The 13,945-nt window shown below is 40.8% G+C and overlaps 1 protein-coding gene across 5 annotated transcripts in view; it reads left to right on the forward strand.

Moving 5' to 3' along the window:
* PDE4D (phosphodiesterase 4D) overlaps nucleotides 1-5,515 on the forward strand; it is a gene marked incomplete at its 5' end in the record, with an annotated part of 319,930 nt that extends 314,415 nt beyond the window's left edge. For all 5 annotated transcript variants that reach the window (XM_082301744.1, XM_082301747.1, XM_082301748.1 and 2 more), the window contains 2 exons: nucleotides 132-314; nucleotides 861-5,515. In XM_082301744.1, coding sequence (XP_082157870.1) covers nucleotides 132-314; nucleotides 861-1,274 — 597 coding nt within the window. In that variant the 3' untranslated portion in view covers nucleotides 1,275-5,515. The remainder of the gene's footprint in view (nucleotides 1-131; nucleotides 315-860) is intronic.
* Between the last annotated feature and the right edge of the window lie 8,430 nt (nucleotides 5,516-13,945).

The following is a 13,945-nucleotide window of genomic DNA, read 5'->3' on the forward strand; positions in this document are numbered from 1 at the left end:
TTTTTGCTGTTTAGAATAAATCTTGCATTACATGTATTTTCAAGGTTTTGTTTTAGAGTCACCAGAAATGTATAAAAAAGGAGCTGCTGTTCTTCAGGGTAATAACACCACAGGTGTTCAATCTATTCCAGGTTCTTCAGAATATGGTGCACTGTGCAGATCTGAGCAATCCTACCAAGCCACTCCATCTCTACCGCCAATGGACAGACAGAATAATGGAGGAATTTTTCCGTCAGGGAGACCGGGAAAGAGAGAGGGGAATGGAGATAAGTCCCATGTGTGATAAGCACAATGCATCTGTGGAAAAATCACAGGTAATTGATTTGACAAGGTAGTTCAACCTTTTAGAAGAAAAGGATGGTACACAGTCATATTTTGAATAATTTTTGAATTTCCTTTTCTTCCTCTGAGTTAATTAATTCAGCTCTTCAGTAGTAAGTGAGGCAATCTGAGACCTTTACAGTCAAAACATAGTACATGGCAGTATGCTTGCTGAAGGGATTCCATCACTGTCCTGACCTGAAAAGCAGCATACATGCCAAAAGAGATTACTGTACAGCTGATTAGGGTTTCCTTCAAAATCAGAATTAAATATAAAGCAGGTATTTGGCTCACTAGATGCAGTGGAGTTGTTTGTAATGAGCAGTTCACTTGAAAACAAATCCTTTCCATGCGCTTATCCAATATCCTGAATCAGACTTCTGAAAAGTAAAAGACCTTATCTATTATATAAACTAGTATGGTTTCCTTTCAGCCACCTTTAAGGTATCTTTTGTCTCTTACTAGCATAATATTTCTCATAACTTCCATGACTTATTCATTTCTCTGTGAATAATCATATTCTTGTACTATTTGTACAGGTGGGATTTATAGATTACATTGTTCATCCTTTGTGGGAGACATGGGCAGATCTTGTTCACCCAGATGCCCAGGATATCTTAGATACACTGGAGGACAATCGAGAATGGTACCAGAGCACAATCCCTCGAAGTCCCTCTCCTGCACCTGAAGAAAAGGAGGAGGGAAAGCAGGGTCAACCTGAAAAATTCCAGTTTGAACTAACACTAGAGGAAGACGGTGAGTCAGACACTGAAAAGGACAGTGGAAGTCAAGTAGAAGAAGACACCAGCTTCAGTGACTCCAAGACTCTTTGCACCCAGGATTCAGAATCCACTGAAATTCCTCTTGATGAGCAAGTAGGGGAAGAGGTAGAAGAGGAGGAGAACCAAACAGCAGAGCCTTGTGTGGTAGAAGAACATTCTCCTGACACATAACAATGAAAACACACTCTCTTTCTCTCCTGCTCTCTCCCTTTCTTTCCCTCTTTCTCTCTCTTTTTTCTTTTTTTTTTTTTTTTTATGGGGGGGAGGAGAGGGGAGGATTTTGGTTTTGTTTTGGATTTTTTATTTTTATTTTTTTAAATTTAGGTAATGATTTCCAAAGTATATATCACATACTAAACCATGGTCAGAACTTGGTGTTACCTGCCAGAAGGATTGTTGATCAAAACTGATGTTGATGACTCAGTTTGGCACTCAGGAATATTGTAACCAGAATTTTCACCTCCATGGTGTCAGAAAGGAGGGGGAGAACATCCATAAGTTACATTTTAATAAAGTCTCTATTTGGCAGATTCCATTAAATAAAGCAAATGCTGTCAGAGGCGTACCACCTGCCAAACGAATGTTGGTGTGCTTTGATAGTTTTTGAATTCATTGTATTGTATTGTAAGGTATTGGATAATAGATTAATGTAGAGGAAACAGACAGAAAAAAACATTGAGGTTCCTACTGGAAAACAAATTCACATAATAAAATAAAATATAAAGGGACACAACATGATTCTGTTACCAACAGGAAGATAAGCTGTGAAAATTGCATAGTTTTCTGATTTCTAATCTTCTGAGACATAACTGAAAAAAGTGTGACGCAGTGGGTTGCACTAACCTCTCCATTTTGTATAATATGTGAAACAGAGATCTTTTTTAGAGCTTACTTTTTATTAAATATACCGAGGTATTATATTTAAAAAAAAAAAACATATTCATCTGCCACTGATTTTTTTTTTTTCCAAAGAGTTACTTACAAGTTTTCAGTACAAATCTGTGCTACACTGGATAATACTTCTAGGTTTTTTTTCTTTAATTCCTTTTTCTTTTATTTTTTTGGCACCTTAGAATGTCATGGTAATATTGAGCTGTAAAAGTCTATTATTTTATATATTCATGAGTTCCATGAATATTTTTTGTGTTACATAAAACTTTTTCAGTATGATAGCTTTTTTTGTTTATTTGTTTTTTCACCACAATTTTCCCAAATGTGTTAGTGGATTTATATAGTGCTTTTGCCCTCATAGTGGCCTGATCCTGCCAACTCTGTCTTACTACAAGAAGTGGTCCCAGTGATACCAGCTGGGACCACTAACACTAGGATTTACAGGACCAGAGCCTGTAAAAACAGTAATGAATTGTCATCAGTAAAAAAGCAGCTCTTTTGCTATTCTAATAACAATTGTTCCTCTGAAACATGGTTTTTCAGACTACTTTTGCCTGGGAGCTATAGACTGCTAAATCAGAACAGACTGATATAACGTATGAAATATTTGTTCTGCTGAAAAAAAGCATTAGTGTAGTATCTCCAACTTAAGACTCCCAGTAACTTTTAATCTGGGTAGCTGTCTAGTTAAACCATTTGCTAATCTGAGAGGTGTACAACATAAAAATAATGAGTAGTGTTATTTTTTCATGTCTTTGTTGCAAGAAGAGCCAGGCCAGTCTTGTCTTTTTATATTATTAAGTGAGCAGTGCATCATCAGAGTTGTAGTTTACTCCATATTATTTCAATCTTAGATCTTTTCATCCTTTTCCCTGCTTGTCCTAAGGGAATCCTGCCTTTCAGTTTGATTGGTACTGAAGGCTACCATAACTTGGAAAGCTAAAGGGAGGTAGGAGTTCATATTTGTCATTTTTCAGTCTTCTTGTTTGGTCATATGAAAGAAGAGATTTTATTTCCTCCTCTTTAGTCGTCATTAGAATTGTAGTTTTGAGTGTAGAAGATGGGAAATAGTTTCCTAGGGAGGCTAGCAGACTCCCACACCCTAAAATTCTGTTAAAATGACAATATCAAGATAATTTCTTAATAAAAGGTGATAGCAGCAGCCATTATTTTCCTTTTGGATTTTTTTGGTAGCAAATTTGCAGCTATGAATACAGGTACTTTTAAATTACCAGAGATCTAGAATAAAAGCCTGTTTAAAAATAATTGGCTAATAGTTCAACTTTTAAATGCATTTTGCATTCTTCTATATCCAGGTCATAATTTTCTTTACCATTAGCCCTCACAGGGCCTTAGCACAGAAGATGCAGAAGGAGTAAAAGAATGAAGATAACTCATGGGGTTTTTTGTGTTTTGCCTTTTTTTTGATTCTTTTTTTTTCATCATTTCTTGCTGACCCTGATCCATCTAAAAGTCCTTTTAGCCCCTGAGAGTGCCTGGAACCTCAGTAGTGGAAAAGCAATATAAATTCCAGAATAACCAGTAGGACCTGGAAAGTTTTGTTTCTGCACTAATTGAAAGTAAATGAACATAAACCCATATTGTGAGATATACACCTGTACATGTGGACAATCAAATCATAGAAAATGATACCATTTCTTAGAGTTGGGGATATAATGCACTGTACAATCTTTTTTTTTCCTCTTTTGCCAAAGTGTGTTTTAGCATTGTACACTGCTTTAAAACAATACCATTTATAAGTGGCTTTATGTGTTGTGAATATTTTTGCCATTAAAAAATGCAGTGAGTGGATATTGAGTGGGAGGAAAAAAGAAAAATCACCTTGTTTATAACAGTACACTTTAGCTTGCAAGTTGCTGTACTCAGTAATGCTGTATTTAAATTCTTAAATTGTTTTGTGTCACTAAAAAATGATAATGAAAGAATATCGATAGAACAAATAGCATTCAGAAGTTAAAAAAACTTGAATGAAATGGATTTTATAGAAAGCTTTGACAGTTCTTTTGAAACACATTATTTATTTTTTGTGCCATTCATTTTTCTCACCAAATGACCTTACCTGTAATACAGTCTTGTTTGTCTCTGTTTACAACCATGTATTTATTGTAATGTACATACTGTAATGTTAATTGTAAATTATCAGTTCTTATTATAACATCATCCTTGTCAGGGTGGTGTTGCTGTATCTGGAAACTCTTGGTGAGAGAATGACTATTGTGTATACATATTCCTTGTACATTTCTTCTCCTGTAATATATTCAGTGTCACCATAGAGCTCATTTATGGAAGATTTGAGAAAAGTATAAAATACATAAAGATATATTGATTAAAAAAGCTGCAGGTCTTTGGTCCCAGGGCTGTGCCTTAACTTTAAACAATATTTTCTTGTTTAGCTGCATTTGAAAGTAAGGTAGCCTTGGGGCTAGGGCTGGGCATTTCTACCATATTTTTAGTTGCTAACTGATGGGGGATACTCTTACGAGCTAATATGCGTAATACTACAATAAACTTTCATTCTTGACCCTGCTGGAAGTTCAAGCTTTTGCAGACTTCTGGTAATGTAATTGTATTGTTTCTGAATATCTTTTTACAGCCTGTAATTGGGGATTATTGCAGCCATTTTTTGCTCCTAAAAAAGATAAATAATTGATGCTGCATTTCAGTGCTGAAATGCACTGAAACAGCTTTGGAAAGCATCTCTAATAAACATTTGATTTTAATGCATATTGTGAAATGGAATGATCAGAATTAAGAGGGTGTAACTCATACACTTTTACAATTGTCTGTAATGTCTCTTCTTTAGTAGCACAAATGATCACTGTATAAGTAGAATCCATAGTAGGATATACAACTTCAGTCTTGGAAATGCTTTCCAATATTAGTGTTACAAGTAGCCAAAGTTTATTTTATATAGGTGTAGCTAAAGCTTTGTGCAGATGTGTGTAGCATAGTGCACTAGCTCTACAGAAGAGCAGTAAACTGTTAGATGTTTTAATAACACTACTATTAGGTTTGCAGGTTGGACTGAGCAACTCTTGCTGTTTGACTTGTCACATTGCTCCAGACAACTCAGAGCTGGTATCATTGAATTTGCCAGAGTGAGGTAAATACCTCTTCTCCATTCCAGTGATGCCCAGCCCTTGTAACTTGTGACTTATTCATGAAAGGAGAGATTCTTTTCCAAGAAAAACCAGAATCTCCTTTTTGACACAAACTGTAGATTTTAGCAGCCCTGGCCCAAAGGAATTCGAATGCTTTTGTTTTATATAGTCTAAAAGGGACTCTACAACAACAGATATCCTGAACAATTTCTTGTTACTGTTTTAATTCGGTATTTTCTTTGGGGATGTCTTGAGAGTGGCAACTTGTGTGAACATTGCACATGGCTATTCTTTCACTGGTTTCTTAGCCTCTCTTACAGCCTATGGGTTAGTACTGTACATCGATACCTTCATATGAAATTTTATATGCAATGGAAATAAAAGCATGTGTTGATTCTGCCTAGTTACTGTATTTGATTTTTTTTAAAGTTAACTTTTTTTACATGAATCCCATAGTTTTGACAGCTTAAAAGAAAACATATTTCCAGAATAATTTGATTACCGTATTTTGTCAGAGTAGTGTTTCACATAGATAATACAAAATAAACTTGAGCAAATCAGAAAAGTCAAATACGGTATTTCTTAGGGAGCCTAATATACAAAGGTGTGATATATAGTTATACTGGAAAGGCATACAATCTTGGTTTTCAGGAAATTTTACCAGTGACTTCAGTGGTTTAAAGAAACTAGATGTCTAGAGATTGTCTAGATGAGCAATACACTGGGATACCATATAGAAACTAAACCAAACCAAACCAATAAAAAAGTACCACAAACATTGTCACAATCTCTGTTCCAAATGGGTGATAAAAAGAAATTGCTCTTAAAAATAAAATTCGTAGTGTTTTCTTGAGGAAGGAATATAGTCTTAATGTGAGTCCAATTCTTAAAACTGGCTTTCAGGCATCTTTTAGGTGCCTGGCTTTCAGGATCAGTGTGAAGTTTTGTGGGACTCTGCTTAACTGAAAATAGTTTCTTGTTGAATAAAAAAAAAAATCTCTGTTCATGTTTTTCTTAAGTCTCTTAATCCTTCTTTGGATTTAGGAGTAGTTTGCAAGGAGAAGGAATTCTTATGACTCCTTTCTAATCACACCTTTGTGTCAGAAAATGCTGGCAAGTACTGTGTGGGATAGATGAAGGGTGCTGTGGTGGGTGGATAAATTAGATGGTGTCTGTCACTCCTGTCAGGCTTCTCCTCACATGTTTGATGTGGCGACCTGCTGACCATTTGCTTTTCCTATCCCATATTGTTCCCCCTCCCACTCTCCCCTGCCCCTCCCCCTGGCCACTCCCTCAGGTTCTCACAATTGGTTCCTGTACCCCAATTCCGCCCAGGGACCGCCCCTGAACCCCTGACAAAACCCCCCTGCGCCCGGATCATGAGGTCTCTCTGCCTCTGGGGGTCGCTGGGACAAGATGGGACTGTTAAAAGATCCTCTTAAACCCTCATGGAGAGACCCTTCTCACCTCCTTCACCATCACTGGCTGTAAGGCTGACAGCTGCCGGAGCAAAACCGTGGAGCCGTCCGAAATGGACTACGGGAGGGCAACCATGGTTGCACTGCCCTGAGCATCCCCGCTGAGCTCTCGGGGAAAGCTGCAGCTTGCTAAACTAAACCTAGCACTACTACAATTTCCAGCACCCCTAATAAGAAAATGGCTTGCGTACATCATGGCTATTATTATAAGGAAGGAGTCCCAAATTATTGTTGACAGTACTGAAACCTTTTCAGTAAGCAAATCAGGTAACATAGCCATGCATAAGCCTGAAGCTGGCAGCAGTAGCTCATTGCTTCCTTCCTACATCCTCTCGCACTATGTCAGTCTCTGCTCATGGAAATAATGAATTAGAATAGAAAAGTTTCAGAGCAAAAGCAAAATGTATCCCTTGTTTCAGTGCAGACAGCTGCTGCTGTAGCAGTTCAATGTATTTTTGAACAAATTACTCTTCTATTTCCTAATGAGACAGATAGTCTGCATAGCTGCAGCTTTGTTTGCTTAATCTCTCTGCAACAAGGAAAATGAAAGTCACAGCTACTAGCACACGTAGTGTTTACTGGAATGATCAGTCCAATTTCTCTCCAGCTGTGATTAATTTTGCTTAGGTTTTTCCAGGAAAAAAGAAATCACAAAAGTTCAAAGATGTTTAAAAAGCCTTTAGTTATGAAACACAGATTTAGAAGAAATATAAAGATTTTAGGTATAGGCTAACTGTGTTGAAATTAGTCAGAATAGGAAGGAATTTGGGCTCAGCTAGAGTTAATTAAAATAGTTACGAGAGCTGGACCTGAAATGGATTTTAAGATGTTAGTAACTGATTACCAAATAACTGATGATCTGTCATTTGCATGTTTGCTTAGCTGTGCTTAGAACGAGGAATAGAAACTTTGATAAGTTGGTGTAGGGAACAAGGCCAATTACCAATTTCCTCCCTTTGTGGGAACCCATTCAAAAGTCATGCAAGAGGAAACTTAGAGGTCACTAAAGTAATTAGGATTGTTAAAGTTCAGAAAGGCAATAAGGTCAAAATGAGGAAGATGAGCATACTTCATCTTTTTTGGGACCACTGACACAATTCAAGACCTCCGACTCAATTCAGAACACACACTACACATGCTTAATGACATTTAACCTCATTTCCATACAAAGTGGAGAATGGGAGGTGTTAAAGTTATGAACATGCATTTGTATTTTGGATATTCATAATTTTTGGAAATAAAAAGCTTTGTGTTTGCTTGGATTGGGGCCCTGCGTCTTAGGGAGCTATCCCACGCAGTGCCTGGAGCCAAATAAAACATAAAAACTTTCTAACTCTAAACTGTTAGAGAGATTTTGTCCGTCTCAGTTGGATATCGATATTAAATCAATATTCATATTTTGGTAAATCAGTTAGTTCAATTTGGTTTAGTCTGAAGAATAAATAAAATCTCTAGCTTCCTCCTGTCAAACTGGTTGAGAAATCTGCAAGAGTAATAAAGGGACATAGGAGGTCCAAATAGAAATCAGAGTGACAAATTGGGAGCAAAACCTGAGCAGGGAGAAATACTCTCCTACTAAAATAATCTCATCTCATCAAAGACATCCCATAGCTAGAATATGGACATTAGGAGAACTGAGTTTAAGTTTGATTTTTGTCTCAGTTCCCTGGGTACAAAGCTGTATCTTTTTTGCCTTCTTGCAAAGCAAGTATTTTGAGTTCCTTGAAGTTACTGTGGTGCTGGTAAAAACTGTATATGCAGTTAAGATATACATACAGAAATATAAAAAAAAATTTTGATACAATGCAGAGTTAATCTCATCTTTAAAGACTAAAAATGTGGGATGACTGTCTCAGACAAACAAGCCCTTCGTGTGGGAGACATCCCATCTGAGTAAACAGCCCATAGTGAAAGCAAGAGGAAGAAGATGTAGGACACTGGATAGTGTTAACTGTCTAGTGCTGATGAGCTGGGCAGACAGCAAATACAGGTCAGAAACTCATCAGTCATGTTTCTTCCAGTCCTACCTCCATCCTTCTCTAACATTCATTGAGTTCAGATGCCTACAGTATCAGCATCCCTAGTATGTAGTGGAGACCATTTTTTGTTTATTTGAAGTCTGGGAAACAAAGTAGAGGTTTTGCAGCATAGTAGTAGTGAAACTACAGTAGGCAAGTTTTGTACATGTGTAGTACTTGGCTTGCAGCAAATGTCTGTAAGCCATCACGGCATGGGGCTAGGCAGAGATCGTTAAAGCTGGCTTAAAATCCTCAGTATCTTCTGATAGTAGAGACTCCAGAAAACTAATAGCCAAATCTCTTAAGAACTTAAGCTAAATTTGTTATTTTACTATGTTCTGGTTTGTCTGGGGTAAAGTTAATTTTCCTCGCAGTGGCTGGTATGGGGCTGTGTTTTGGAATTGTGCTGAACACAGAGTTCGTAATACAGAGATGTTTTTGTTATTGCTGAGCAGAGCTTACACAGAGTCAAGGCCTTTTCTGCTTCTCGTACTGCCATGCTGGTGAGGGGACTGGGAGTGCTTGGGAGGTTGCAAGGAGACACAGCCAGGACAGGTGACCCCAACTGACCAAAGGGATATTCCAGACCCTGTGACATCATGCTCCATGTATAAACTGGGGGAAGAAGGAGGAATGGGGGGACATTTGGAGTGATGGCATTTGTCTTCCCAAGTCACCATTACATGTAATGGGGCCCTGCTCTCCTGGAGATGGCTGAACACCTGCCTGCCCATGGGAAGCAGTGAATTCATTCCTTGCTTTGCTTTGCTTGCATGTGCATCTTTTGCTTTTCCTATTAAACTGTGTGTACCTCAACCCATGAGTTCTCCAGCTTTTACTCTTCTGATTCCCTCCCAGTCCCATTTATGGGGGAGCAGCTGAGTAGAGCTTGGTTGATGGCTGGGGTTAAACCAAGACAAGATCTCATTGCAACTTATCAAAAGTGGTCTGTCTGGGGTTGCTTTGAAGTGGAGCATGAAACCCAGGGAAACACAAGAGTGAGGAGAGAGACGGGAAATATTTTAAGGAAATGTATGGGAAAAAAAGGAAATAAAATGTTTGAAAAAGAGATTATTGCAATCTGGCCCAGGGTTTTGACATTTCTTAGTGGGGATACAACCTCCACCTGTGCCCTCTGAAGTCCCCCTATGCAGTAGGCATCTGGGCCGCCACACGAAATGAGGTGAACTGAGGGCAGAGAGGGACAAATGTGAGGAAAGCAAGAAAAAAGCCCTCACTCAAGGATTGGCTCTACCACAGCCACTGCTGCTCTGGGGAAGATTGAGGAGCTACAAGTCACAACCAAAAGCCCCCACTGTGATGTGTGTCTGTTACACACTGGTGTTCTGGGCTGTGCTGTTGCTCCTTGCCCATGTAGGGGTGCAGCCAAAGTCCCAGCTTGGTGCTCATTGCTCAATGGGGCACATAGGCTGTGGTGTCAGCTGCTCTGAAGTCACTGGAGGGGTGGATATCCCCAAAAACTGCCAGTGCCCTGAGGCTGAAATGCACCCCCAACACTCTCACAGCTGCTGTCAAGAACAGCCACCCCAGAGAGAAACCTGCTGTGCTCCTGTGAATTGCTAAGGAGTATCGCTGTCCCCTTGCTTGGGGCCAGCCAGAGCACTTTGTAAATTTGAAAGCCTTTTAATCTTGTTTTCCCAAATGGGAGTGGGGTGCTACACTGTTTGGAGCCTCTCATCTGTAACACTCAACAGCACAGCAAGGCCAGGGCAGATGTGATCCACACATAGTGTCCCCAGCAGGAGCACAGAACACGGACTGTCTCCTAGCACCTTCCTCCACAGTCAGCAATTACTAATAATGAACATCATTAGTATTCAATTTATTCATTAATCTGTCCAAGCTGAAAAAGCCTTCAGCAGCATGACTTCTAACTGAACTAGTTATGGTTTGGTTTCTTTTCCCTGCAGGTAAGTAAAGTAACTCTCAAGTTCATGCTTCATTAGAAATACTTGATATCATTGCCCATTCTTTCCTCACCAGAATTCCCCTCATAAATATTAAAGCCTTCGTGCTTCTTCCAGGCCTGCTCCTGTCCAGAGAGACTAGTGGGGACTCCCTTTAAACATACGTTGTTGCAGAACCATTCAGCCTTTGTGTCTGAGTAAGTTGGCAACAGGCCTCAGACCGTCTGGTCAGCTGGGTTTGCTGGTTCCAGTGTTCCACCAGCCAGGAAGAGTGCGAGCCCCCAGCACTGTTTCCTGGTGGGATGGCTGCAGCAGCAATCCTGGAGCTCCTCTGCTGCAGATTGGCTTGCACAAGCTGCCAGGTGGGAGAAACTGTGGGTAGTGGTGCAGGATGTTTCTCTGACAGGTTTGATGTGCTGCAGAATCCTCAGGGCTTTGTGCTTGGAGAGTGGTGAAAATCACAGCCAAGTGCAGTGACACTGTTTTTTCAGGATGTGTGTGGGGGGCATTGCGTAGCAGCCAGGGTGATGTTTTGGGATACCTGTACTGTTGTTTACCCACATTCGACCTAAAATTTTGGAGGGTCTTTTTTAGATAAATTTGAACGATTTTCTGATGCATTTCTGCAGAATCCTGCAGATCTCCTTGTAGTTGCAGCCCTCCCTGGCATCACTAATGATGTTTATTTTCCTGGGGAGCAGACATTAGAGTTTGGCTCCTTTTAGCAAAAAGTATCCTCACAGTGGAACCCAAACTTTCCTCTGCTGCACAGGCTTCAGGAGGAATAGAGATGAAATCCCAATGCTCCCCCTCCCCTTTCAGTTGCTGCCCAGCAGCAGCCAGTGTGCTCCCACTGCTTTCTGGGGACAGGTGGTGCCCCTGCAGGGACCCTCGATGCAGGGGTGGCTGTGCCACAGCCTCAGGCTGCACATCCTGCTGCTGTGCTGCTGCCACTGCGCTGTAGAGGAGCAGCTCAGCCAGACACTCGCTGATGCAAAGGGGTTTTTTTTGTGCTCATAGTGGAAGAAAAACGCTGCTTTGGGCACATGCTAATCTCTACACATTCATTTCAGTACAGAACAGCATGTTATTGTGAAAAATAGATTAGGAAGCCTTTTGAAGTAGACTTCCTATCCAAAACCCCATGTTGCATTTCCAGGTATCGCTGTTGGACTGTTTTGTATGTGACTTGATGGTGTCATATAGAGACCACTCTGCCTCTGATAATTTGAAGTTTCCTCTAGCAGGATAGAGCTTTGTACCTGATTTAGAAAGAAAAAGGGAGGGAATGGGGATTTAATTTTGGGCCACTGCAAATCCAGAAAACCTGAAAGCATTAGCAAGGGTGAGTATGAATCACTCCTTTCTTCTTTGTGCTACTTCAGATGAACTGCTCTTATGTTCAGCTTCATTAATAATTAATACAGTGGGGAAGCGGGGCTTGGCCGCATTATCTTCTGTCACAGCCAAAGGGCATGTCTGCAGATCCACACAGCTGCTCTTACTCCAAGGCTCTGGGAAGCACTGCTTGGTGTGTAAGAGAAGTGAACAGAAATCTGTGCTTCTTGCTGTAGCTAATAGTGGTAGGTGACAAAAGGTGAAGGCACCATACAAGGGGAAGTGAAGGTGATGTGAAAGCTCTCCAGGAGGAGAAAACAAGCACACAAAAGGGAACACAACCTGGACATCTGCAGCACGGCTCACACAGCAGCATAATCGTGCTTGCTAGAGGAAAGGGAAGCATGAGGTTTCTGAGAATCTCTTAAATTACAGCTAAAAAGGCCTGAGTTTTTTCATGAGGCATGTTGCAGCAAAATAAGGACTGCCCAGGCCTTGGCACCCTGCAGCCTCCTGGCCTCACTCTGCAAAGGTACCTGGCTCTGCTACTTGCCTGGTCCCAAATTCCCACCTGGCCATCTCTCAGGGATTGCTGTGCAGGGAAGTGCACAGGGGCATAATTTTGGCTGAGGAATTATATTACAGTGAGTATCTGAGCACAGAGGGAAGTGGTGGATAAAGGGATGCTGGGAACACCTATAAGGTAGCAGTAAAGCTGCACATCCAGCAAGTATTGAGAGACAGGGGCTGCAGCTTACTTACAGGGTGAGGGAGGAAACTTCTGCTGTCACACTCCTGGGACAAGGAGGAAAAGAGTCCTTGGAGGAATGTCTACAGGGTAGGTTATATAGAGTAAGTCAGGCCCTGGAAACCAGCAGTGGTGAACACTGGGATGGCAGATTAGGATCATTTTTTAGTTGTTCTACAACTTATTTTGTCTCTTCTCACCAAGATAAAGTAGCAACTTCCTCCGATACATAGGGAAATGAATGTCTGAATACTTTGAGGAATTATCCCTGTCAAGGTGGTGGGTTGGTTTTTGGTGGTGGTTGGTTGTTTGGCATCAGTTAACAAGTTCAGTAGAGGTGGTTATGTACGTCTGCAAGTTAGGGCTTTCCAAAAAGTTTTTACAGTACAGAAATCACTACTACTTAAGTGAGCTTTTGAAACCAGTTGCTTAGGGCAGATTACTATGTTTCTAATCTATGCTTGGTGTGGAAAAGCATATAGATGCATATGCACCTATATATATATATTTATATAAACTTGTTGAAAAGAGGAAACTCTGTGTGAATGCATGGATGAATACCCTTCTCTTGTGCAGTTGTGCTCTGCAGAAAACCAGAGCCCTCCACAGCCAACTGGTGGGTCTGCCCTAGAGCAATTCTAGCAGTTACTGGGAGAGAACAAGAGAAAGGACATCCCTTGCATTCCGTCAGCAAGAAGGAACATGTGAATGTTTATTGACAGATGCAATGCAAGACCTGCAAGCTCTGACTGACCTCACCTTTGCCAGCAGTAGAGGCTCCAGCAGGGAGCTGTGCACTGATGTGGCTGGTCCCACAGCTGCAGCTCTGCTGCAGGGGTGTAGAGGGCTGGGGGATGAGCACAGTCCTGAGGCATCATCCCCCTTGCTCTGGATATAAGCAGCAAAGTGCACATGCCTTAGAAGCAAGATTTAAGACAGTTATGTAGCTAAGCACACACACACAGAGGCAGGTACAAGCTCAGATGTTCCCATGATATATGTGGGGAACACAGCTCAGACATTCCTTGAGATGGCTCACAGTAACAGAGACATGGGAAAATCATGCAACAGAGCTAACTCTGCCTGCACTTTAAGAGGGTGTCATATACTCCACATTGGGGTAGTCAGGAAAGTCTCAAGGATCAAACAGGTAATTTCAATGATTGAAATAGACTGTGAATCTGACACTCAGTTAGACAAATAGAGTAAGTTCACAGACCCACTGGCTCAGGGTTCACCCTAGCTGCAGAAAAAGTGAGATGGCCAGGGGGTCACAGAGGCTGGCTGTGCAGGCTAGAGTGGGTGATAAAATACTGCGT

The sequence above is a fragment of the Coloeus monedula genome (assembly GCF_965178545.1).
Source record: "Coloeus monedula genome assembly, chromosome: Z".
Lineage (NCBI taxonomy): Eukaryota > Metazoa > Chordata > Aves > Passeriformes > Corvidae > Coloeus > Coloeus monedula.